The sequence below is a fragment of the Trichosurus vulpecula genome, chromosome 2 (genome assembly GCF_011100635.1).
Source record: "Trichosurus vulpecula isolate mTriVul1 chromosome 2, mTriVul1.pri, whole genome shotgun sequence".
In the NCBI taxonomy this organism is placed as follows: Eukaryota; Metazoa; Chordata; class Mammalia; order Diprotodontia; family Phalangeridae; genus Trichosurus; species Trichosurus vulpecula.
The window spans coordinates 218,854,800-218,879,056 of record NC_050574.1 but is presented as its reverse complement, the minus strand read 5'-3'; the positions used below and the strand labels follow the sequence as shown (position 1 = coordinate 218,879,056).

At 36.5% G+C, this 24,257-nt stretch overlaps 1 protein-coding gene across 3 annotated transcripts in view; it reads left to right on the top strand.

The window, feature by feature from the left end:
- LOC118835675 (sodium channel protein type 1 subunit alpha) overlaps positions 1–23,627 on the top strand; it is a 133,164-nt gene extending 109,537 nt beyond the window's left edge. For all 3 annotated transcript variants that reach the window (XM_036742903.1, XM_036742904.1, XM_036742902.1), the window contains 4 exons: positions 6,613–6,750; positions 11,851–11,955; positions 14,189–14,459; positions 20,984–23,627. In XM_036742903.1, the coding sequence (XP_036598798.1) occupies positions 6,613–6,750; positions 11,851–11,955; positions 14,189–14,459; positions 20,984–22,149 (1,680 nt within the window). In that variant the 3' untranslated portion in view covers positions 22,150–23,627. The remainder of the gene's footprint in view (positions 1–6,612; positions 6,751–11,850; positions 11,956–14,188; positions 14,460–20,983) is intronic.
- The last annotated feature ends 630 nt before the right edge of the window (positions 23,628–24,257 follow it).

The window sequence follows — 24,257 nt, the reverse complement described above, 5'->3', positions numbered from 1 at the left end:
TGTAAAATAAATATGAGGAATTTGGAGAGGTAAGGAGCTATTAGCTTGGTGAGGAGGGTATCATGAAAGGATTAATGTAGGATATGGTGTCTGGATGGAGCTTTGCAGGAAACTAGGGCTTCTAAGAGGCAGAAGAGAGAGAGAGGGGAATAAATTCCAGAAATTGTGACAAGTCTACGCAAAGGTACAGAGACAAAAATTGGGAAGTCATGTGCAAAAGACAGTAAGCAGACCATTTTGTGAAGGGAATGAAAATTAATGGCAGGAAATTAAGCCAGATCATGAAGGTCTTTAGATAATAAACAGGAATCCTAGAGACAATAAGGAGCCAAGAAGTTTCGAGGAAGGCAGTAACATGGTCAAACCTTTAGGTGCTTTAGGAAAATCATCTTGACAATTGTGTGAAGTATGGCTGAGAACCTTGAGATCAGGAACTGAGTTTTGCCCTTTTTCGTATGCCTAGCATATAACATCCTGCCTAAAACATAGTAGGTACTTGATAAATACTTGTTGACTTGCCTTAAACTCTAAAATGAAGTGACTTTTAAGGTAGACAGTCCAATATAAAGTTATTGTCATATTCCAGGCAAGAAAGAGGTACAAACCTGAACTAGATTGGTTGCTCTGTGAATAGAAAGAAGGAAATGGATGGAATAAAAGTTGTGGAGTTAGCATCAACAAGACGTGGCAATTGCTTAGATATGTGGAATAAGGGATAGAGTGAGGGGTCAAAGGTGACACCAAGGCTGCATACTTGGGTGGCTGGAAGGAGGATGGCACTTCCACGGAAACAGGAGAGTTCTAGAGAGGGGTTGGTTTTCCTAGAAGGAAGAAGATGAGTTCTATTTTGAACATGTTCAGTTTGAGATGTCTGTGGTACATCTAGTTCAAAATGTCTAGTAGTAGTTGGTGACATAACACTGGATCTCAAGGGGAAAAAAAGAAAAGGTTGGATTCATAGCTGTAGGTGTTACCAGAATAACTCTGATAATTAAACATACAGAAGCTGATGACGTCACTAAGAGAGTAGAGAGAGAGAATCAAAGAGGGCCCAGAGACAGAGCTTCAGTTGAGGGCAGGATATGTATGATGATCCATCAAAGGAAAGTGAGGAAGAACAGTCAACCAGGTAGGAAGAGAATAAAGAGAGCAGTGTCAAAAACCAAGAGAGGAGAGAATATCTCAGAGGAATTAAGGGGTGGTCAAATATGTCAAATGCTGAAGATAAAAACAAGGATGAAGACTGTTAAAAAGACATTAGATCAAATATTGACTGAGTGATGAAATCAGAAGATACATTTCAAGAAAATAAGCAAATGAAGGCCAAAAAGGAGGCAACAAGTGTAGGCAACCTTTTCCTAGGAGTTTGGCTGTAGTAAAGGCCTAGTTGAGATTAAGTAAGATGAACTGTAGACCTCATCAGAATAATTGTGTTACTTTCACAGAAGTATATAAGTGGAAGTGGAGGAGGAGGAGGATGGTGGGAGTAATCCATGAAAAGCAATATTCTAGGGGAAAGGATTTTAGATAAAGGATACTGTAAAGTAGAACTAGGGGCAGCTAGATGGTATAGTAGATAGAATTCTGGACCTGGAGTCAAGAAGACTCATCTTCCTGAGTTCAAATCTGGCCTCGGATGCTTACTTGCTGTGTGACCCTGGGCGAGTCACTTAACCCTGTTTTCATTAGTCTCTTCATATGTAAAATGAGCTGGAGAAAGAAATGGTAAACCACTCCAATATCCGAAAAGTCCCCTTGAGGTCAGAAAGAGTTGTATATAATTGAGAACAACTGTACAACAACAATACGTAGAACTAGTATAACTATAGGGTCAGATTTGGAAAGGGGGAAAATGAGGGAAAAAATGGGGGTGGCAAAATATCTGGGAAAGTATCCAGGGATGTAGGGACTAGAAGTCATGCAGAACATCCTAGTCAGAGTCTAAATATAAGAGGGATTCTCTCCTGAATAAAGAGGTTCTACAGATTCTCTTGTTTGAAGAGGACATTTTGCTGATTGCTTCAATGAAATCTAAGAAAACTTGCTCAAGGAGATTGACCAATCAATCCGGATAGAAAGAATGAAGCACAAAATGAGTGCCCTTAGTGGGCATTGTGTGATTGTGATATGTACTCGGGCAGGTAGCCCACTCAGTTGGTCTGTGACACAGAACTGAACAACAGGACATCACAGTAGATAACATTTGGAATATGCTGTGGTTCTTTCAATAATCCCAAACTATCCATTCACTGTCCAAAAGCCTGCCTTTTTACACACAACTATTTTCCATGGGATCCTATGTGAATATGAATCATGGATCACCGCAGTCTGGCAATAACCACAATTGTGGGTGACCCGAAGGACAAATGGAAAGATTTGCGGTGGTTATAAGCAGATTGCTATGTGTTAGCAACAATGAGCTGCACAAAAATAGCCCTAAAAAAAAACATTGTCCATGACAAGATCAAAGCCAGGAAAGGATGTGGGCTTGTCATATTGAGCTAAGGGTAAATGAATAGACAGCCCAGCCATGCTACAGTTATCCATAAAATATTTAAAACACTAGAACAAGATCTCCAGTGTTTTGGAACACATTGATACAAGTCCCCACAAAAAATGAAAAGGAGTCATCTGAGCAGTTGAGAGAGTGCTCATGCTGATGAGATCATGTATCTATTGAAGTGTTGAATAATAAATAATACTTTGTTATCTTTATCCAAAAACTATCTTTTAAGGTTCAAAGTAGGTCTGCAAGTACATGTTCACCTGAAAGATTATGCTTAATTTTACTGGGTAGTTGATTCTTTGTTGCAATCCAAAAATATCATATTCCACATCCTCCAATCCGTTAACGTAGAAGTTGCTAAATCCTGTGTAATCCTGACTGTGGCTCCTTAATATTTGAATTGTTTCTTCCTGGCTGCTTGCAATATTTTCTGCTTGACCTGATAGTTCTGGAATTTGGCTGTAATATTCCTTGGAGTTTTCATTTTGGGATATCTTTCAGGAGACGATCAGTGGATTCTTTCAATGACTGTTTTACTCTCAGTTTCTAGCATATCAGGGAAGTTTTCCTGGATAATTTCCTGAAAGATGGCATCCAGGCTCTTTTTTTTAATCATGGCTTTCAGATAGTCCAATAATTCTTAAATTATCTCTCCCGGATCTATTTTCCAGGTCAGTTATTTTTCCAATGAGGTATTTTACATTTTCTTCTATTTTTTTCATTCTTTTGATTTTGATTGACTGATTCTTGATGTCTCATAGAGTCATTAGCTTCCACTTGCCCAGTTCTAATTTTTAAGGGATTGTTTTCTTCAGTTAGCTTTGGTGCCTCCTTTTCCATTTGGCCAGTTCTACTTTTTAAGAAGTTGTTTTCTTCAGTTAAGTTTTGTGCTTCCTTTTCCGAGCCGTTGATTGTTTTTTTCATAATTCTCTTACATAACTCTCATTTCTTTTCCCAATTTTTCTTCTACCTCTCTTATTTGATTTTCAAAATCCTTTCTGAGCTCTTCCAAGAGGACTTTTTGAGCTTGAGATTAATTCATATTCCTCTTTTAGGCTTCACACATAGGTATTATTGTCCTCTTCTGAGTTTCTGTTTTGAACTTCCCTGTCATTGTACTAGCTTTCTACGGCCAAAGCTCTTTTTTGTTCTTTGCTCATTTCCCAGGCCATTTCATGACTTTTAATGTTGAGCTCTGTTTTTGGAGTACAGGGCCACTGTCCCAAGCTTCTTTCACTCGAGGCCATGGGCCTGGTCATTGGCTTCCAGGGCTGGTGGCTTGCCCACTGAGCTGGGGTGGCCTGGCCTAGTCTCGCCTGTTGTACTAGGGATTCCAGTTTGCCTGCTGTACTGGGGCTGGTGGCCTCTTAGATGGCCTGCTGTGCCTCTGACCTGCTGAGTCAGGACTACAAGGCCTTCATTGCTGATCTGTGTGGTTGCTAAGAGTCTCCCACTGGTTTTCCCAGACCCTGCCTGCAGTGGGCTGTGCTCTCTTTTTACCCAAGTGAGAAAGACCTTTCCTGCAGTCCTTCTAAGTTATCTTAGGTTGGAAAATTATTTCACCCTGTATTTTTATGGGTTCTGTGGCTCCAGAATTCATTCAGAGGCTTGACTTAATGTTGTTTCAAGGGAAACTAGGGAGAATTCAGGCAACTTCCTGGTTTTTCTCTACCATCTTGCCTCTGCCTCCCACTGTCTAACTGTTAAAGCCCTGTGCAATCTGGCCCCATTCCAGACACCTTAAACATTCCTTTCCCTTCCTCACTCCATGATTCAGCCAAAGTGTCTTTCTCTCTATACCTCAACCAGGTCACTTTCTGTATTTTTGTACTGGCTATCCCAGAGGCCTCGAATTCAGTTCTCATTACCTTCACCTCATAAAGCCTTTCTCTTGCATTAAGACAGCTCAAGTACCATCTTTAAGAAAACTTTCCTGATTTTCTCTCCTAACCATTAATACCATCTTCCTCAGACTTCTTTATATTTCACTACTTTGTATTTATTTATATTATCTTCATGTACCTGTTATTTTTCCCATTAGAATATGAGCTCTTTGTGAATAGGAATTGCTTGCACTTTATCCCCCAAACCTAGCACATATCATTAATTTCATTAAGTATTACTATCACTGACACCTTTACATACATATTTAGTTCCTCCCTATTGCATATGGAAGGAAAGAAGGAAACAAGGATTTATTAAGCAATTACTATTTGCCAGCCACTGTACTTATTGTTAGGGACATAAATACAAGCAAAAAGAAAGAGAGTCCCAGACCTCAAGAGCTAACATTCTAATGAGGGAAGTGAAAGCACAAGTATTCAAATAACCAAAGAGGGAGATAACAAGCTTAGAGGTGAGTGGGGGTGGGGTGGGAGGAGGAAGAAATCAGAAGGGACGAGAGATAAAAGTACCTGAAACCAGGGCAATAGTTTTGAAGTCCAGAAACAAAGAACAGGTTCAAGAGGAGTGTGAAAGGCAGCATGGACCCCTCAACAAAATGGAGGCTCCAGGAAGAACTCACCAGTGGGAGAAAAGGATGGGTCTTACAGAGAAATGTTCCAGGTTGAGAAGACTAAAGGGGTATTTGGATGTTCAGTATTAGGAGGCCCTGAGCACTGAGGAAAGTTCCAGATAAGACAATGGCAGAGATATTGTTTTGAAGTCTGGAAGCCAGGAGCAGGGCCAGGAGGAGAATGGTATTGAATACCAATTCCTTAGCCTAGCATTTAAGGCCTTCCACATTCTGACTCTAAACTATCTCTCCAAACTCATTTCACATTTCCTGCCCACCTCACATGCATTCTATAGTCTAGCTAAACTGGATGCTTGCACTTTCCTAAATTCCTAAACAATTTCATACCTCACATATTTATATGAGCCATTCCTATACCTTGAATGTACTCTTCATTGCTGCCTTTCATTACATTTGTAATTACCCTTTGTATCTCTGTTGGTGTCTTCTCACCACTGGAATATAAGCTAGCAGGGGATTAGGACTATTTCATTTTTGTGTTTATGCCCTACCTAGCACATTGTCATGTCCATAGTAGGTTCCTAATAAATATTTGTTGAAGTATTTGTTGATGTAGACATCAACCCTCTCTGTGCCTTAATAGATGATCTTTGTGAGATACTATTCCCTGCCCCCCAAAAAATCCATCACCCAGTGACTAAACTTCTCTCATTGATTAGCTAGGCTGACTTTCACCCCATATAAATATGGTCCATTGAGGGACCCATTCTCTAAGCCTTTCTAATTTAGCATGTCAAGTGTGCTTAAAGACCCTACAGTCACTTAATTATTACAAGGGGATGTGAAAGTAAGACTTTAGTGGAGGAAAACAACAGTATTAATTTCTCATGAGATAATTTAAGAAATTAAATTTTCATTAATATCTGTGCAAACATCTAGATGAAGACTGAAATATTTATCACTAGTCTAGATGGCACAGTGGATAAAGAGCTGGATGAGGAGTCAGAAATCTGAGTTCAAGACTAGCCTCAGACATCTACCAGCTGTGACCCTGAGCAAGTCACAACTTCTCTCTGCCTTGGTTCCCTCATCTATAGGTTGGGGATAATAATAGCATGTACCTCCTAGGATTTTTGGGAATCTAAAAGCACTGTGTAAGTGCCAAGTATTGCTATTATTGTTATTAGCTTTTTTGTACATCATACCAAACATCTTGGCATTTCTAAACATACCTTATAAATATTGGGATTAAGGCATAAGCTTTTATTAGTTAAAACAAACAAAAAAGATTGAAGAAAATTCCTAAAAAGTTTAGAGTGTTCCAAGAATAGTAAACAAGGAGAGTTGTCACAATATTATTGAAACTACGCTTATTGACTGAAAGTAGATATTAAAATGTGAGAATAAATTGCCTCTTTCTTTGAAATAATTCTTCACAGTCATTTGTTCTCATTGAAGCCCATTAACATTAAGAGATCCACTGAAAATTTCTTTGGCAACAATGTATTCAGTGATACCAGAATAAATAAGAATAAATAAATAATAAACCTGTCCATCCTCATTCTAAAAGGATCAATATTTCCAACATCAAATTATGTTACTAAATTTTGTAAATTCTTCTTTTTTGTAGGTGGAACTACAGCCCAAATATGAAGACAACCTTTACATGTATCTTTACTTTGTTATTTTCATCATCTTTGGGTCATTCTTCACCTTGAATCTGTTCATTGGTGTCATCATTGATAATTTCAATCAACAAAAAAAGAAGATAAGTATTCATAACATTGCCTAACACATTTGTTTTGGGGTTTGTGGGAGTGAGGGTGGGAATGTTGTGTTCTGGGATTTCACTGAGGCAGAGAATGCCTGATTTGGAAGATACTTCTACCAATGCATATCAGCAACTCCTATGTAATTTATATTCTCAGTGAATTTCCCAGGTCACCAAGAGGTAAGCCTATACAGCTAGCATGACAGAGGCTAGACTTGAACTTCATCTTCCTTCCAGGGTTATTGACCATTTTTTGTATTATGGACCCCCTTGGCAGTCTGGTGAAGCCTTTTAATCCCTTCCCAGGAGAATGTGTTTAAATGTGTAAAATATATCAAATCAATCACAAAGAAAACCAATTATTTTTAAATATAGTTACAAAAGAATTTTTTTAAGTTCACAGACTCCAGGTTAAGAACCTTTGTAACTAATCCAAGGTCATCCTTCTATCCACTATACCAGTGGTGTCACATTCAAATAGAAATGGATCCATTGGAGTTAGAAAACCATAAATTAATGTTATCTGTATTGTATTTTATTTCTTTTGTTCCCAATTACATTTTAAGTTTGTTCCCAATGGAGCTTTATGAAGAGTTTGACACCTCTGTGTTTACATCATGCTATTTCTTCCTAATCTGCTAAAATAGAAAAGTCAATATACAAAATAGAAAAGTCAATATTCAAAAGTAGTTTTGTTCCAAAATAAGAATTATAGAACTCCAGAGTTGGAGGGAACCCCAGTGGCTACCCAATCCAACCTGTACATTGTAATGATAATGATGATAATAATAAGGATAGCTATCATTTATATACTTTAATGTTTGAAAAATGCTTTACAAATTTTAATCTCATTTTATCCTGACAAGAACCCTGGGTCATAGGTACTATTATTATCACATTTTACAGATAAGAAAGTTGAGGCTTAGAGAGATTAAGTTGACATGGCTAGGTTCACACAGCTAGTCTAAGGCCAGATTTTAACTCAGGGCTTCTAAACCCAATGCCCAGGACTCTATGCATAATGCTACCTATTTGCCACATGATGGGGGAAAAATATATGTTAAAAATCCATTTTGCTACCTAGCTGATAAGTGGTGGTCCAGTCTTTTTAAAGATCTCCAATGAGAAGGACTATATTACTTCCTGAGGTTACCCATTCCTTTGGGGGTATTAATTTTCTAGAAACTCATAATTGTTAGAAAGTTTTTCCTAAAATCAAACCTGAATTTTCCTCTTTCCAACTTTTACCCATTTTTCCTAATTATCCATCAAGGAACAAACAGAATAAACCTTAATCCCTCTTCCACATGCCAGCTCTCATGAGTTTACCACCATAAGCAGTGGTCCAATCCCTGCTTTATCTTCCTCAATTCTCTCAATATAGCTTTAAACAGACAGACAGATAGATAGACAGACAGACACACACACACACACACACGCACGCACGCACGCACGCACGTGCACACACACACACACACACACACCTGCCTTTTTTGGTGTTCTTAGCTTCCCATTTAGAGCTCTAGCAATACTGACATTATTCTTACAATATCAGGCCACACTTTTATATTTGTTTTTGTTACCTGCCCTTCCTTCCATCTTTCACACATGTCTTTTTAACTCTATATTGACTGGTGAATTCCCTGTGTATCCACCTGAATATCTTCAGACAAATCCTATTTTTCTCTGCTTCTCAGAATTGTTTCTCTTTGAATTTTCAAAATTTTATTTTTGAGAGCTTCCTATACGTCCTAACTTAACTTCCTATGCAGAATTTTAGTGCATAGGGTCCTTCTTATCTGTCTTTCCCGCTTATCCTTCCTTTGAACTCTTTGAAATATATTCTTCCAAATTCTAGCATTCACATCAGACTATGCCAGATTCCCTTCTCTTTCTCTATTAGATTCTCTAACAGGGAAAACTTCTCAATTCTCATTGATTCAATCATCATCTGTATATCCTGTATATCTGTACTGCCTCCTCACCAGTGCCCTCCCTCCCCAACTACTTTGTATTTATTCTTTTATCTATTATATATCTATGTCTCTACTATTATCGTATAACTTCCTTGAGAGTAACTGTTTCATTCTTTGTATTTGTATCCCTGGGGCCTACAACAGTGCTTTGCACAAGTTGTCAATTAATGCTTATTGATTTATAGACCTCTCGGTGATTTATAGATTCCTAAATCTATACAAGCAGCCCTCATCTTCCTCCTAAGCTCCCAGTTCTGTATCACCAACTAGCTGCCTCATAGACATCTACCCCTAGATGTCCCATAGGCATCTCAAGTTCCCCATGTCCAAATGGAACTAATTATCTTCTTCCCAAAAATCCGCTCTTCTTAATTTCCCTGTTTCTGTTGAGGCATCACCACCTTCCAGTAACTGGGATTAATAACCTCAGAATCATTAACCAATTGCTGGCATTACCTACCTTAATGCAAAAACTGCTTTACATTTACTTTTTTGGGACTCAGAACTATGATTCTGTTGGTGTATGGAACTGACAGGGAGGACATTTCCTTTACTAATGTGGATCAGTAACTGCTCCACAATTGAAAGCTTTAGAAAGTTTTCAAAGGAACTAAAAAGTTAAGAGCATTAGCTAGAGTTACACATCCAATAAATTTCAGTAGTAGTACTTGAACCCAGGTTTTTCTTACTCTTAAGACCAGCTCCCTATCTACTACATCAAGCTAATTACTTCATATATATTTACTGTTTCATATTGGTGTTCACATTGTCTCCTCCAAGTAAATGAGAAGGTCCTTGAGGACAGTTACTGTTTCATTTCTGTTGAACTGAATTTCCTCCATTTTTTCCACCCCAGCAACCAGCTCCTCCATATGAGTGAGAACCATATCCAGAAGATAATTTCCTCTTCACCTTTTGAAAGATGACATCATTAAAGCAAATCAACATCTTATTAGTGTTCTGTTTTTGGCAGACAGAATAAGTTCCAGGAGATAGCTAGATAACTGAAAATTTTCATTACTAATAGATGATACATCTGTGCCAGGCTTGTAGCTTCCTTCCTCAAGTTTTCATATTGGTACCATGGCAGAAAGTAGAAGAGCCATTTTTGCATCCTTAAAATTTTCAAGAATGTATTCTACATCTCCTTTTTCAAAATCTTTTAGACCTGAAATGTCAAACACATGGCCTGCATGTAGCCAACACCCTCCTGCGTGTGGCTCAAACTAGATTAAGATATGATTTGGAATACTTTTTAAAATGAATTAAAAATACAATAAAAGATAGAAAAAATTAAGATTTAAAACTAGGTCAATATGTTCCCTGTAGAAATTCTTCTGTATGGATTAGTAGTCTGTTTTTATTTAAGTTTGCCACCATTGCCCTAGGCCATGTGCCTTTATGGAATTTTGATTCTATGCTCAAGAGGTTAGAGATCAACACATTCTTGCATATTGCCTGTGTTTTGTGCATTTATATAGAAAAATGTGAGATTATGAGTTTTATTACTCATTTTTTTTTTAGCTTTTGTCTCCTACATACTTCTGGATATCTCCAAAGCTTTTCTTCCTACACTGTAGCTATTCTCTATGGAGTTTAGCTTAATGGATATGTTTGGGAGTTTCTTCTTCCCCCTCCTTTTTCTGTTTAAAACCCTTTAAATTACCTTTGCAAAATGTCATATAAATTCATTCATATGTTAATGTACTCCAACCTTGTCCTGAAGTAGATTATTTATGTAATTTAAGCCATAATCCAGAAATATGAATCCCATCCTCAGATGCCATCTTCTTGACCATTCAGTTCCCAAATCTGATTTTCCCTCTTGCATCCCTTGCATTCAATGGACAGCAGGGATGAAGACACCATCTCTTCCCCATAGCCTTCAACTTCTTGCCCAATCAATCAATAAACAATCCTTAAGCACCTACTATGTATAACTTTGCCATCTGGTCAATACTTTCTAATTTTCTTTTTCGTTTTTTTTTTTTGAGTGGGGAAGGCAGGGCATTTGGGGTTAAGCGACTTGCCCAAGGTCACACAGCTAGTAAGTGTGTCAAGTGTCTGAGGCTGGATTTGAACCCAGGTCATCCTGACTCCAGGGCCAGTGCTCTACTCACTGCACCACCTAGCGGCCCCTGTACTTTCTAATTTTCTTTTGGTAATATCATCAATATCTCGCTTGGAGCTGGGAATCATCAGGTATCGCAAGTCTTAGAAGGTCTCTATCAAGTCTTGGATACTGGCCCCAAGGAGACAGCAGATGTCCCCGTTGTCAGCAGGTCAACAAATAACTGCCTTTGTTGCCCTCTATGTGAAATCATTAACCACTACAACTCTTTTGGTTGATACCTTAGCTCAGTGCTGGTGGATCTATTTTAGCTTTTCCCTGAGGACAAACATCTGCTTCCTCTTAGTATTCAGCTCCCTTCTCTTCAACAAGAGCTTCAAATTCATTTGGGAATTGCTGTTGTTGTTGTCAGCACCAGATGTTTAATGTTTTTTCCCTCCCTCTTCTGTGTGACATTCTTCCATTATTCCATCTCCTGCCAAAGTTCAGGATTCACCTTTGTGTCTTCAGATGTTTTAACTTCTTTATTTTCGCATAGAAGTCCTAGTTTGGGTTTTTGGCATTTTTAAAAAAATAAACTCTTCCTTGTTCCTGATAACTTGGAGCACAGAGAGGCATTTCTCAGGCCCTCCATCTTGTCTTCAGGGTACCAGAGCAGCCTGCAGTTTGAACATAGATAGCAGTACTATGAATTTGGAACCAAATGGTAATAAAGACATTAAAATGTAGCTTATTTTTTCTGATGTAATAGAAATGTTTTCTTGACCTCTTGGGTGTATTTGAGGGAGAAATAAAAAACTTACTAGATCATTGTCTTATCCCAGGAAATGACTTTTTTTTAAAAGACTATACAGACCCAGTCTAACATTCTAGTCAGGGGAAATATTAATACATGAAACTTTTCAACCTCAAGGTAAAGCCTATATCTACTTTTAAAGCTTCTATTTCTGTTTTCTTTTTCATAGCTTTCCTATTGTAAATCTGTAAGTCTTAAGGATTAAATTCTGAATGGAAAGACAATATTAACCAATTTTTATTTCATTTCTATACTTTGGAGGCCAGGACATCTTCATGACAGAGGAGCAGAAGAAATACTACAATGCAATGAAAAAACTGGGGTCCAAGAAACCACAAAAGCCAATACCACGGCCAGGGGTAAGCCATGCTATGAGTTTTGTGCAAATAGAAATGAAATAAAAAATGTTTTTTCATAAGATTATAAACACATGGGTTACTTAAACTTGAATATTTCAAGAAGACATGATTTCATTGGTATGGCCATTCTGTCCCATCAATTCAGATAACAAACCCGCTAGCTACTTGATGCACCATCACCAGATAGTAACTGGCTGAAAAATGCATTACCTGCAGCCAAAATGGTGTTGAGGCTCTGAATTTATTTTGTCTGGTGCTATGGAAACAGGCCTACAGTTGTCCTTTTCTGCCCTCTTGAGCTTGTTAGGTCCTAACCGAGCTATAATTCTCTTGGCATTCTCCTTAAGACCCCAATCTCACCTCCACATCACAGTAAGGCATCTGAATAGAGCTTGGGTAGAAAGTTACCATCTGACAATTCCAACACTAGTTTCCCAAAATCAATCATAATTACTGGGAGCTTGCTATGTGGTGAAAATTACTTGGTACTTTGAGAGAATAGAAAAGAAACAGTCCTGCTCTCACAGAGTTTATAATCTAGCTAGTCAGATTAAAAATCCATTCTAATTGTTTCATCAGGCACAGAGGTGCTGCTGCTGCTGGCTCAGTAACCACTACCGACAAGTCACACTTGCATATCTTGTTCTGCATACTGTGACAATTCAGTAAAGCATTTCTAATACTAGCTAACATTTATATAGTTCTTTAAGGTTTACAAAAACCACTTTACATTATATTATCTTGCTTGATCTTCACAACAACTTTGTGGGGTAAGTACTATTATCATACCCATTTAAAAGATGGAGAAACTGAGGCTCAGGAAGGATGCTTGCCCAGAGTCACACAACTTGAGAGAAGGAATTTGTATCTACACCTTCCTGACTCCAAGGCCTGCACTATAGCCATTATGCTGCCGAACTTCCTTCATGTAATATATGCCTAACATTTTTAAGTCACTGATCACAACCCTGAAAACATTATTCCCATTTTACAAGTTAGCCTGAGGTTAAGGGAGATTCAGTGACTTGCCCAGGGTTAAACAACTAAGCAGAACCAAGATCTAAGCCTAGGTCTTTTGACCTCAAGTCAGATGTTCTTTCCTTTGTGCTTTTTCCATAGAAATTTAGAGGGATTATTTAGAAGACTTTAGAAATGAATAGTAAGGCTAAGAATTCACATTCACATGACATGCTGCATATGTTATGACAGTGCCTGGCCCATAGTAAGCACTTAACAAATATTGATTGATTGATCAATACAGAATAGCTGACATGAACATTTTGTAGACTATAAATTTTTCAAATGCCCCTGGTTCCTGCTGTGACGGGTACTTCCTCTGTTAACACAGATAACAACCATCTGAACCTTAGTAGATGGTGCTCAAGAGTTGCTATGATAAGTCTCTCTGAACTTAGTTAGACTGGTCGTCAGACAAGGGACATATGGTTCATCACCAGGCTCAGACTGGAAGCCTTTCCAGCTTGAAAGGATGTGCCAAAGCTAATCTCTTTGAAAATCCGAAATCATTCCCATAACTCCTCACAGTGAGGACTTCAGTAGAGGGCAGACAAACAGAGCATGACTTAAATGTGAGCTTTCATTAAAGTTACCTTTATTGATAGGTAAATAATAGCTCTCCTATTTTTGTGAAGAACTAGATAGCCTACTCTCTGGGAGTAAACTTGCCAACTGTAAAAAGTAAAAATATACCCAGTACATCAGGGAAACCAAGTACCTTGAAAGTTGGTAATCTAGAAAATCATTCACCTTGTATTAGAGAGAGGGAGACTCCTCAAAAATAAGGAGCTTAGATTATTCCAAACAATAGTAAGAGAGACAACATGGTATCATGGAAGGGTGCTTGACTTGGACTCGAAAGACTTGGGTACAAAAGGCCTAGGTCCTGACACATCATATTTGGAAGCTTATTTTCTGATATGCAATTTGGATTAATAATATACATAGCACCCAATTGTTGTGAAGAAAGCACTTTATCGCTCTTCCAGTGCTACATAAATGTCAGCTATTATTATTATTATTACTATTATTATTATCATTATTTTTAATTAAGAATGAGGAATAGAATGCAGCTCTCTGAGAGCTGACAAAATGACCTACTACATCACTTTGCCTCCATAATTCCATGCTTTTGGGGGCCAGTTGTAAAAAATAGTGCTGCAGTGTTAATATACACATGCAAGGCATGATTACTAAGGTGATTTCTTCTCTTCAGAACAAATTCCAGGGAATGGTCTTTGATTTTGTAACCAGACAAGTCTTTGATATCAGCATAATGATTCTCATCTGCCTCAATATGGTCACCATGATGGTAGAGACTGATGATCAAAGTGAAGAAATGACTAGCATTCTGTCCCGGATTAACCTGGTGTTCATTGTCCTCTTCACTGGAGAATGTGTGCTGAAGATGATCTCCCTCCGCCATTACTACTTCACCATAGGATGGAACATTTTTGATTTTGTGGTGGTCATTCTATCCATTGTAGGTAAGAAGCGGTCGGTTTCATCTTATTTTAGCCTTTCATAAAAATGAAAGACTAAATTATCATGTGTAGAGTGACTGACAATAAATGATGATAAGAATTCATCTTTGATTCATATTTAGCCTTGCACACTAAAAGGTGTCCTCTGAGGAGACTTGAGAGTTTTATATTCTCCTCATATCTGAAACATATTTTTTCCTAGGAAGACAAGGTATTTATGTAATTCATTAATGCTTTCTTAATTTTTTTTAAAGGTTTTATATGCATTTTATTTCCATTTTAAAAGATTAAGGATTTGGTCATTTTGTCATTTAAACAACATATTTCTTGTTTTGTCATCCTGGGTTTAGCTGTCTACCTCACAGAGTCGTCTGCTTCTGGGAAACATTTTCCCTTAGAAATTTTGTCAGAAGGATCTGGCCTCGACAACTCTTCACAAAGTATTCAGTTCAGTATATTGAAACTCACAGATATGCATCCCTGAGTCAACAACCTAGTATCCCTAATTGGGGTTTCAGTTGATAACAATATCTGGAATGGGCCTTTTTTTCTAGGGCAGTTTTAAAGAGATGTTTCTCCCAATAGATCCACTTACCAGGTTCCAAGTCACTTGCAGAGATTCCCAGAGGTAATGCTGCTTAAACCTGCTAGTAATAATACTACTCAAATTGGCCTTTCAGTAATTATTTTATATGATAAAAGCCAGTTCAAATGTTATGGAGTTAATATTATAAATGACAGAACTATAGGAAGAACATCAAATTAGCCTACCTGTAACTTATCTGAAAGTTTAGAGAATTTCAGTTTTCACATACCATTTGTTCTTTTTATGTGTACCTGAACCCTGTACATGATATAGATAATGCTATCTATAGGCCAAAGAATTAGACTTTGTTCGAATAAGCCTTGCTGTCTCCTGATATTATAGGAGAGAGAAAAAGATCTCAAACAGAAAAAAATCAATTCCTTTTTTAAAAAGTTCAGAAAATAAGATATGAAACTTTTTTAATTATTTGAAGTTTTAGTAAGAAAAAAATTAGCTATGATGTTAAAAATCATTCTTTGTAATGAATAACTCCCTAATGTTGTCGTAAGTTGAAAACTGGCCTTTAATCAAGCAATTAGAACACACTGCAGACTTTATTTTTTTAAAAATTACATGAGTTTAACTATCTTTCTTGCACTGAAATATTATGGACAACCACTACATTTAATGTGTGAGCTTCAACAAATTAAGTGAAACTTTTTTCCTAAAGTTTAGTGCTTTAAGGTTTTGTGACTGTAAAAACTCATCATGTGGTATGATAAGGGGCTTTCCACTTCTCATACTGAAGACCACAAATATTTCCTTCTCTTTTCCCAGTGTATGTACTGCCAGGTATAGTAGTTTTAAAAGTTTCTTGACAATTAAAAATAATTCGATATGTGAGAGTTTCTATCGAACTTGAGACTTTGTCAACAATTATTAAAACATATCCAAAAGCCGATCACTAAAATATATCTAAAGCCCTTTAATAAAACATGTTCAAAACCTATTACTAAAACATCTGTAGCATCTTTGAATATTCACATGTACATGAAAGAAGTCCAGTAGTTCCCTAGTAGCTCCAGGGTAAAATTTAAAAGTATGTCATTTAAGAGTGTCATCATTACTTAGCCTTTTCTATTATTTTTACTGGCACAACAGCATAAGTTTTAAGGATACTAATACAATTACAGCTATCTCAGGAAGTTTTAGGCATGTTCCTTTAACCAATAAAACATTTGAGAGCCAATCATATATATCCTAGTCCTCAGGTGGAAACTCTGATCTTGTTGCCTTCACTAAAGGAAAATTTACTACCACATTAAAGAATAAAATAAACTTTTCTGTCTTTATCACATCACATCTTTATCCTATCCCACTTTGAGAATGTATGTGTGAGTGTGTGTGTGTGTGTGTGTGTAAAGAGAGAGAAAGTGTGTGTGTGTGCATGTGTGTGTGAGAAAGAGAGAGAGAGGGAGGGAGGGAGGGAAGGAAAGAGAGAGAGAGAGAGAGAGAGAGAGAGAGAGAGAGAGAGAGAGAGAGAGAGAGAGAGAGAGAGAGGTGTATGTAATCCTATCCCTCTTTGAGGGTATATATTATCCACATATCATCCAGAAAGATGTAATACTATATAATCTCAGACATGAACATGTAATTATTAAAATATTGTGTAAATCTAAGAACAGATTTTCCCTAGTCACACAAATGAGGAAGTTAAGACAAGAAATGCGCACAAAGATAAAATAGTAAAAGCAAAGCAATAGGGTCTTTTGCCCTTGTGCCCCATTATAGCAGTTCAGAGATGCTTGCTGACTATAATGAAAAGATCTATTATAAAACATTTGTAGTTCTCTTGCCATTGCTAGAGAAAGCTGTTAAGAAACAAGGAAGGATACTATTGCAAAAAAAAATCAGGACTATTTCCTTAGGCTTAAGGATAGCCACAGACTACCTTTCATAAGTGTATACAAGGAGAAAAAATCCCATAACTCTGTTTGATTTCAGGTAAAAGTCATAGATACCTTCGGAACAGCGTTCCACATTATCAACAAAATATCCCAGTCAGGCTCAGAATCACCCAGATGGGAAACATTCATGTTCAGAAAGGAAACAGCACAGTAGGGAAAACTGAGTCAACAGGCTTCTACCATTACCTTTGTAAAGTCATCTTCTCGACCTTCCCAGTCATTAGCATTCACTAACAGCAGTCTCCAGAAGGCAACTTTTCTGAGCCTTTCCCTTGAATGGTGGAGTATTGGCACAGCAAAAACAGCTATATCTGAATTTAAAATTCGAAGCAAATCGAATTACACTTTTGTCCCACATAGCAAGTTCCACTGTATATAGTTGTTTTTTATCAAGTAATAACAGTTGGTTAAAAATTAATAACACTAAAAACATTCATAGAAAGTACTTATTGAGTGCATACAAGATCTTTCAAAAAGCACTCATTCATCATTTTACTCTTCTAGTTTAAATATATCCTGACATAAAAATCAATTAAGAAGAAATTTTAAAATTTTCCCATTTTGGAGGTTTATATATAATGTGAATACATAATAATTAACTAATAACCCAGAACAAAAATACTGGTCACTATTAGCTTGGATGTATTAAGGTATTCAGGTAACACTAAGTTGGCTCAAAGATGTGATTTTAATACATACTATTCTGGATGTAATTCCACAATTTTCAGTGTCAGTGACCAGAGAGTTCATCATATAATAACAAATAAGTTATTCCCCACTTTAGGATGTATGTTGGGAGAAAGGCTTAGAATCTCCATAAGATAATGACTCAAGCCACTTATAGTCTCAGGGTAGAATTTACAAAAGTCTTTATTTCCATACCTTTTACACAGAGTTGATAAGCAAAATTTAGTGGGGCTAGCAGAGTCATCTCACAGACAATGGGGTTTCCAAGTATGCCAGAAGATCCCCATCAAAATATTATAGATCCTCTTTAACTAGAAACAAACTCTGCCATTCACATAAAAAAATCAACAGTTCTTTCTAAGTAAACAAACCAGAGCAGTCCCCTTTATACATTCAGGGCTATCTTTAACTATTACAGTATAATCATAACATTCAGATTAAATAAATTATCTAGAATAAATGTATTATACTCTAGGTATCATTATCTCAAATTAATAGCATTTCTCATATAATGGTTTCCCAAATTGCAGTGAAAGAAATTAAGCATAATAACACAATATCACAAATTTAAAACATTGAACTTAAACAAATTTATTGCCAATAATATGATATTAATTATAGTTGAATACATTTCTGAATTATCTTACAGAAAGTTTATCAAGTTAGGCATTCTGTAACAGGTATTCAGCGATCAATATAAAATAAATATAATTGAACTTATGGTTACAAAAGTGGCTCTTATTCTTGTAGTCTACAAACATTTTACCTTAATGCCAGATTTCAAATGTATTTTCCATTAAGATCTATTTTACTATAGAGGGTCAAATATCACAATCATTCTAAGAGGAAAAAAAATCTCACTTTAAATGAGATTGCATTACAATATTGTTTCTAGGGCCCCTTGCTAGAAACTAGCACAGGATACAGATAGATAGGTAAAATGCAGTTATTCGGGGGCAGCTAGACGGTGCAGTGAGTAGAGCATTAGCCCTGGAGTCAGGAGGACATGAGTTCAAATTCGGCCTCAGACACTTGACACACTTAACTAGCTGTGTGACCTTTGGCAAGTCACTTAACCCCAATTGCCCTGCCCTCCCCCCTCCAAAAAATTGCTTAAAAATGCAGTTATTCACTCAAGAGATTCACACACCCTATCAATAAGTGATGGATGTGTGTGCCATTTTCAAGGATGATATGCCTATCTGTCCTCTTCTGGAGGTGTGTGAGCCAGAAGGACCAACAGCTTCTTACAAAGCAAACATTCACTTAGAGGATAATAAGCTGGAGAAGGCAGATATTAAACCAAAAAAGTGCTTAAATTTTTACAAAGGAGTCTACAACATACTTTTTTCAGATGAGATAAAGAGAAAAGGATAACTTTACTGCAACTATTTGAAGTCTTTCTATTGGTCCTTCAAAGAAAAACAATATTATACTGATATAATATTTATACTAATATAATTATAATTATACTATATATAAACTATCTATAAACTTATATATAAGTATATATACTATATATTATAATACACATACTATACTATATATATACTATATATTATACTATACTTATACTATATATACTATATGTATAACTATACTAATATAATTATAAATATAATTATACTAATATAATATATTAGAATATTATACTGAAATAATTCCATGCTGCAAATTCATTTTGAAATTTTTCACTTGTTAAATGTTATGAATAAACAGAATTCTGTTCATTTTAAATCATGCTATGATTCTAACCATTTTCCTCTATCAAGAAAAAAATCTAAATAGCTAAAATATAACTCAGAGATAATGAAAAGGCTCAAAATCAATTATAACCAGCATGACTCCAAATAATGTTCACAAATTTATAGGCATTCTAATCTCCTGATACCCCTCTGATCACAGTGAGATTCAAAACATCCTGAAACTTTCTCTTTCTCCCTCTGGATTCTGATTAAAGCCCTATCAACTTATTCAACATTCTACTTACCCTCACTACTTTCGCAATCCCTTAGTCTATATTTCCAAATTGCAGTTAAAACCTAGCCTCAGAACTAGTCTCTTTTTTGCCATTAAATCTCTCCTTTGCAAACTGGTACCATGAATATTCAATTGAAACTTTCAACATTTTTCCCTGACTTAAGTTGGAGCTCCTGTGATTTTGAAGACCTTAGAGAATATTTCAAATATTCTTCCTTCTCTCTCAAGCCAAATCCTGCTTTTTTTTGAGGCTCGGCTTTGCTTCAAACCACTCCTATAATACAATTCCAGAATATAAAGATGCTTATCTACTCTGGATTCCTACAGAATTTGTTCTTATAGTTCAACAGTTCTCAAATTATAGTCTCAGGACTCCCTGAAAATTATTGAGGACCTCCCAAAAAGCTTTCCTTTATATTTACCATATTAGAAATGAAAAGTTCTTAATCTTATTATGAAAGTAGTTTTAACCTTGTAGATCCCCAAAAGAGTCTTTTTGAGAACATTTTGAGAACCATTAAGTCTATAGTACTATAGTATGTTTCACATAGAGCCTTCACATAAGGTCATTGTGTACTTTTAAAATATTTAGGCTTCTGTTAACTTAGACTGTAGGGATGGTAGAAACAACCTGAAAATTTCAACTAAAGACAAATTAAACTTTTTCCTCACAATTGGTATGGTTCGTGATTCTGCTGGCCAGACAATACAGTCGACTTCTTCACCTAAAATAATCATTTTTTCCTTTGTCTAAGGATCAGACATAAGAATTAATCATAAGCAGGTGTAGAGTATGTTTATCATAAAGTAAAATAGCCTACAAGTTGTTATTAAACTTTTGAAGAGAACAAGGAAATTCTATATTGCATTGAGTTGTTTTCTAGTTGTTTCACATATATGCATCTTTTTTCTATTATTGTATGGTAAGTTCTTTGAGAGTTGAGATGAGAACTACTACTTTTGTTGACTCTTCCCTTGACACATAGTAGATGCTTAATAAATGCCTGTTTTCTTCATTCCTATGGACTATATCTACAGTAGGCATTTAATCAATTAATGAGGTGATTGAACTTGATAATTTTTAAAATTCTTCCGGTCTTTAATTCAATTCAATTTAATTAGCAAATATTTATGAATGCCTTCTATGTGCACTGTTAAATATTCTAAAATTCCGAATCAGTCAACCTAATAAATTCTAAATAAATGATTGATTGTTAAAATGTGTTCACTTGTTAAAATTAAACTGAATTTGGAGTTGTATTAATGAATATTGGTAACCAGATCAGTAGGTTAATATTTTGTATCCTTCAGAGGTAAAAAAGAATTCTTATATTAATGTTTTTCCTTCACTTTTAATTTTTTAACAGGCATGTTTCTAGCAGAGCTGATAGAAAAATATTTCGTGTCCCCTACCCTGTTCCGTGTAATCCGTCTTGCCAGGATCGGAAGAATCCTTCGTCTCATCAAAGGAGCTAAGGGAATCCGAACACTTCTCTTTGCTTTGATGATGTCCCTCCCTGCTCTGTTTAACATTGGGCTCCTTCTCTTCCTGGTCATGTTTATCTATGCTATCTTTGGAATGTCCAACTTTGCCTATGTCAAGAGGGAAGTTGGAATTGATGACATGTTCAATTTTGAAACCTTTGGCAACAGCATGATCTGCCTCTTCCAAATTACCACATCTGCTGGTTGGGATGGTTTGCTTGCACCCATTCTTAACAGTGGACCACCAGATTGTGACCCTCAAAAAGTTCACCCTGGAAGCTCTGTCAAAGGAGATTGTGGGAACCCCTCTGTTGGGATTTTCTTTTTTGTTAGTTACATCATTATCTCATTCCTGGTGGTAGTAAACATGTACATCGCTGTTATCCTAGAAAACTTCAGTGTTGCTACTGAAGAGAGTGCTGAGCCACTCAGTGAGGATGACTTTGAGATGTTTTATGAGGTTTGGGAGAAGTTTGATCCTGATGCTACTCAATTCATGGAATTCGAAAAACTTTCTCAGTTTGCAGCTGCTCTAGATCCGCCTCTCAATTTGCCACAACCAAACAAAATTCAACTTATTGCCATGGATCTGCCCATGGTAAGTGGGGACCGAATTCACTGCCTTGACATCCTATTTGCTTTTACAAAGCGTGTTTTGGGAGAGAGTGGAGAGATGGATGCCCTCCGAATACAGATGGAAGAGAGGTTCATGGCTTCTAATCCTTCCAAAGCCTCCTATGAGCCAATTACCACAACACTGAAACGAAAACAAGAAGAAGTGTCTGCTGTTATCATTCAACGGGCTTACAGACGTCACCTTTTAAAGCGAACGGTAAAACAAGCCTCATTTACTTATAACAAAAATAAACTCAAAGGTGGGGCAAACCTTCTGGTGAAAGAAGACATTCTTATTGAAAACTCTATCACAGAAAAAACAGATCTGACCATGTCCACAGCAGCTTGCCCACCTTCCTATGACCGAGTAACAAAGCCAATCCTGGAGAAACATGAGAGGGAAGACAAAGATGACAAGGCCAAGGGAAAGTAAACTAAAGCAAATAAAAATGATTGCGTGACAAATTGTTTACAGTCTAGGAAGGTGATGTATTTTTGTCAACAAGACTCCATTCAGAGGTCTATGCCAAACTGACTGTTTTTACAAAAATATACTCTAAGGTCAGTGCCTATAATAAGACAGTGACCCCTCGTCAGCAAACTGTGACTCTGCATAAAGAGGAGACCACCTTGACAAGAGGTTACTGTTCTTACTACCAGCTGACACTGCTGAAGAGAAGAGACAAATGGCTACTCAGACTGTAGGGACCAGTTTAAAAGGGGGTGCAAACCTAAAATTTTGGGTGGGGGTAACATAAAATACTTTAGTATAGTAATTGTATCCACTGTTTGCATCTCAACTGCCACATTTGTCATATTTTTACAAAATCTGTTAGTGGATTCATCTTTTTTTTAATTCATATGTTGTTTATTATATGTGACTGTTATATGTGACTATTTTTGTAAATGGGGTTTATGTTGGGAAACGGGGTTGAGAACTACTTTACAGGTATGACCTCTGAGGGTTCTACCCTATGGATCCTCCAATATACACAAAGAAATGGTTTGCATGAAGGCATGCTGCACTTAGAGATCATGCATGAGAAAAAGTTACAAGGAAACCAATGGATTTTTCAATTACTTCAGTGTTTCTGGGAGGGGAGTTGGGTAATAAATTGGAGGTGCTTATCTGATTGTGTTTGATCAAAGCCAGATAAGTCTTTTTATACCCAGAAAGCCTCCCCCATCCCCACCCAAGAACATAATAAGTGGATCGTTTTTAGGCAGGTCATTATATCTCAGTAGGTGCAAACTTCATACAAACGTCTGGAGTCACACATGTTATGTTTTTTCTTTATTGTGTAAAACAGAACACTGAATAATTTAATGAGGCTGCCCCTGGAAAACAGAATTGACCAAAAGAGCCCTTTATAAAGTTCTGCTTAATCCTGTACTTTGTTTAGCCATCTTCAGCTCTCAACAAGGTTGACATGTCTGTGTTAACAAAACGCCCTGTGTTATGTAAATAGACATTTTACTCTGTGGTGCATGTTTGAGCAAACAAATAATGACCAGAGCACAGTATTTATTGCATCAAATATGTACCACAAGAAGTGTAGAGTGCAAGCTTTCAACAGGTAATATAATGTATTCTGTACCATTAGAGATAGTTTGGATGCTATCAATGCATGTTTATATTGCCTATGCTGCTGTATCCTGCTCTTTCCACTGCTGAGACTCTCCTATATGGGAAACCATATGTCAGTGGTAAAGTCATGGAACTTGTTCAACAGAGCTCATTCCTTTAAATCATTAAGCAATAGTTTGCAGCACTTTAAGAGCTTTGGGGTTTGTATTTTTAAATTTTAAGTAAATAACTTATGGTGTATAGCCAGACTTGTACAGACATGATACAAACTGCTTAAACTGTTAAAAATGTGTTTAGAATTTTATAACCAAATATAAATACTGTAAAAAAAACATTTTATTTTATTTTTCAGCATTATGTACATAAAATGAGAAATGAAAATTAACTTCAGGTTGATGTCACAGTCACTTTTCTTACTTTCTGTCCATAGCACTTTCTCATGGAAGAATGGGTAGTTGTAGATTTCTGCTTTTTCAAATTATATTTGCCAATGTTAAATAACTTAAATTTAAAAAGAAAACAATGGGTTCACAAGTTGCTTCCAAGTTATACTTTGAGATTAGAAAAAGGTGTGCATTTTTGTTGAAAATTTCTGGAACTGCCTGCATCGACAATTTAAGGTGGTCATGCCCTTCGGTTCTAATCTTTAACCTTCCATTCTTTCTATTCCTTTGGAGTCATGCAGCACTAGAACTGTCTGAAATATAATATGGGTTCCACCATATTTTCTTTTTCACAAGAACCAAATAGCGAACTTGTATGATCAGTCACATCAGAACATTTTGTATTTCTTACACAAACTGTAGACTCCTTTTCCCCCCTTAAAACTATTTAAGTAAACTGTATTCGTGAACTGCATGCAGGAAAATGCTACTATTACCCTAAATGATGCTAAGCAACATTACAAATGCGCCAAAATAATAAAGATTACTTTTTTATTGTATGTTTAGCTA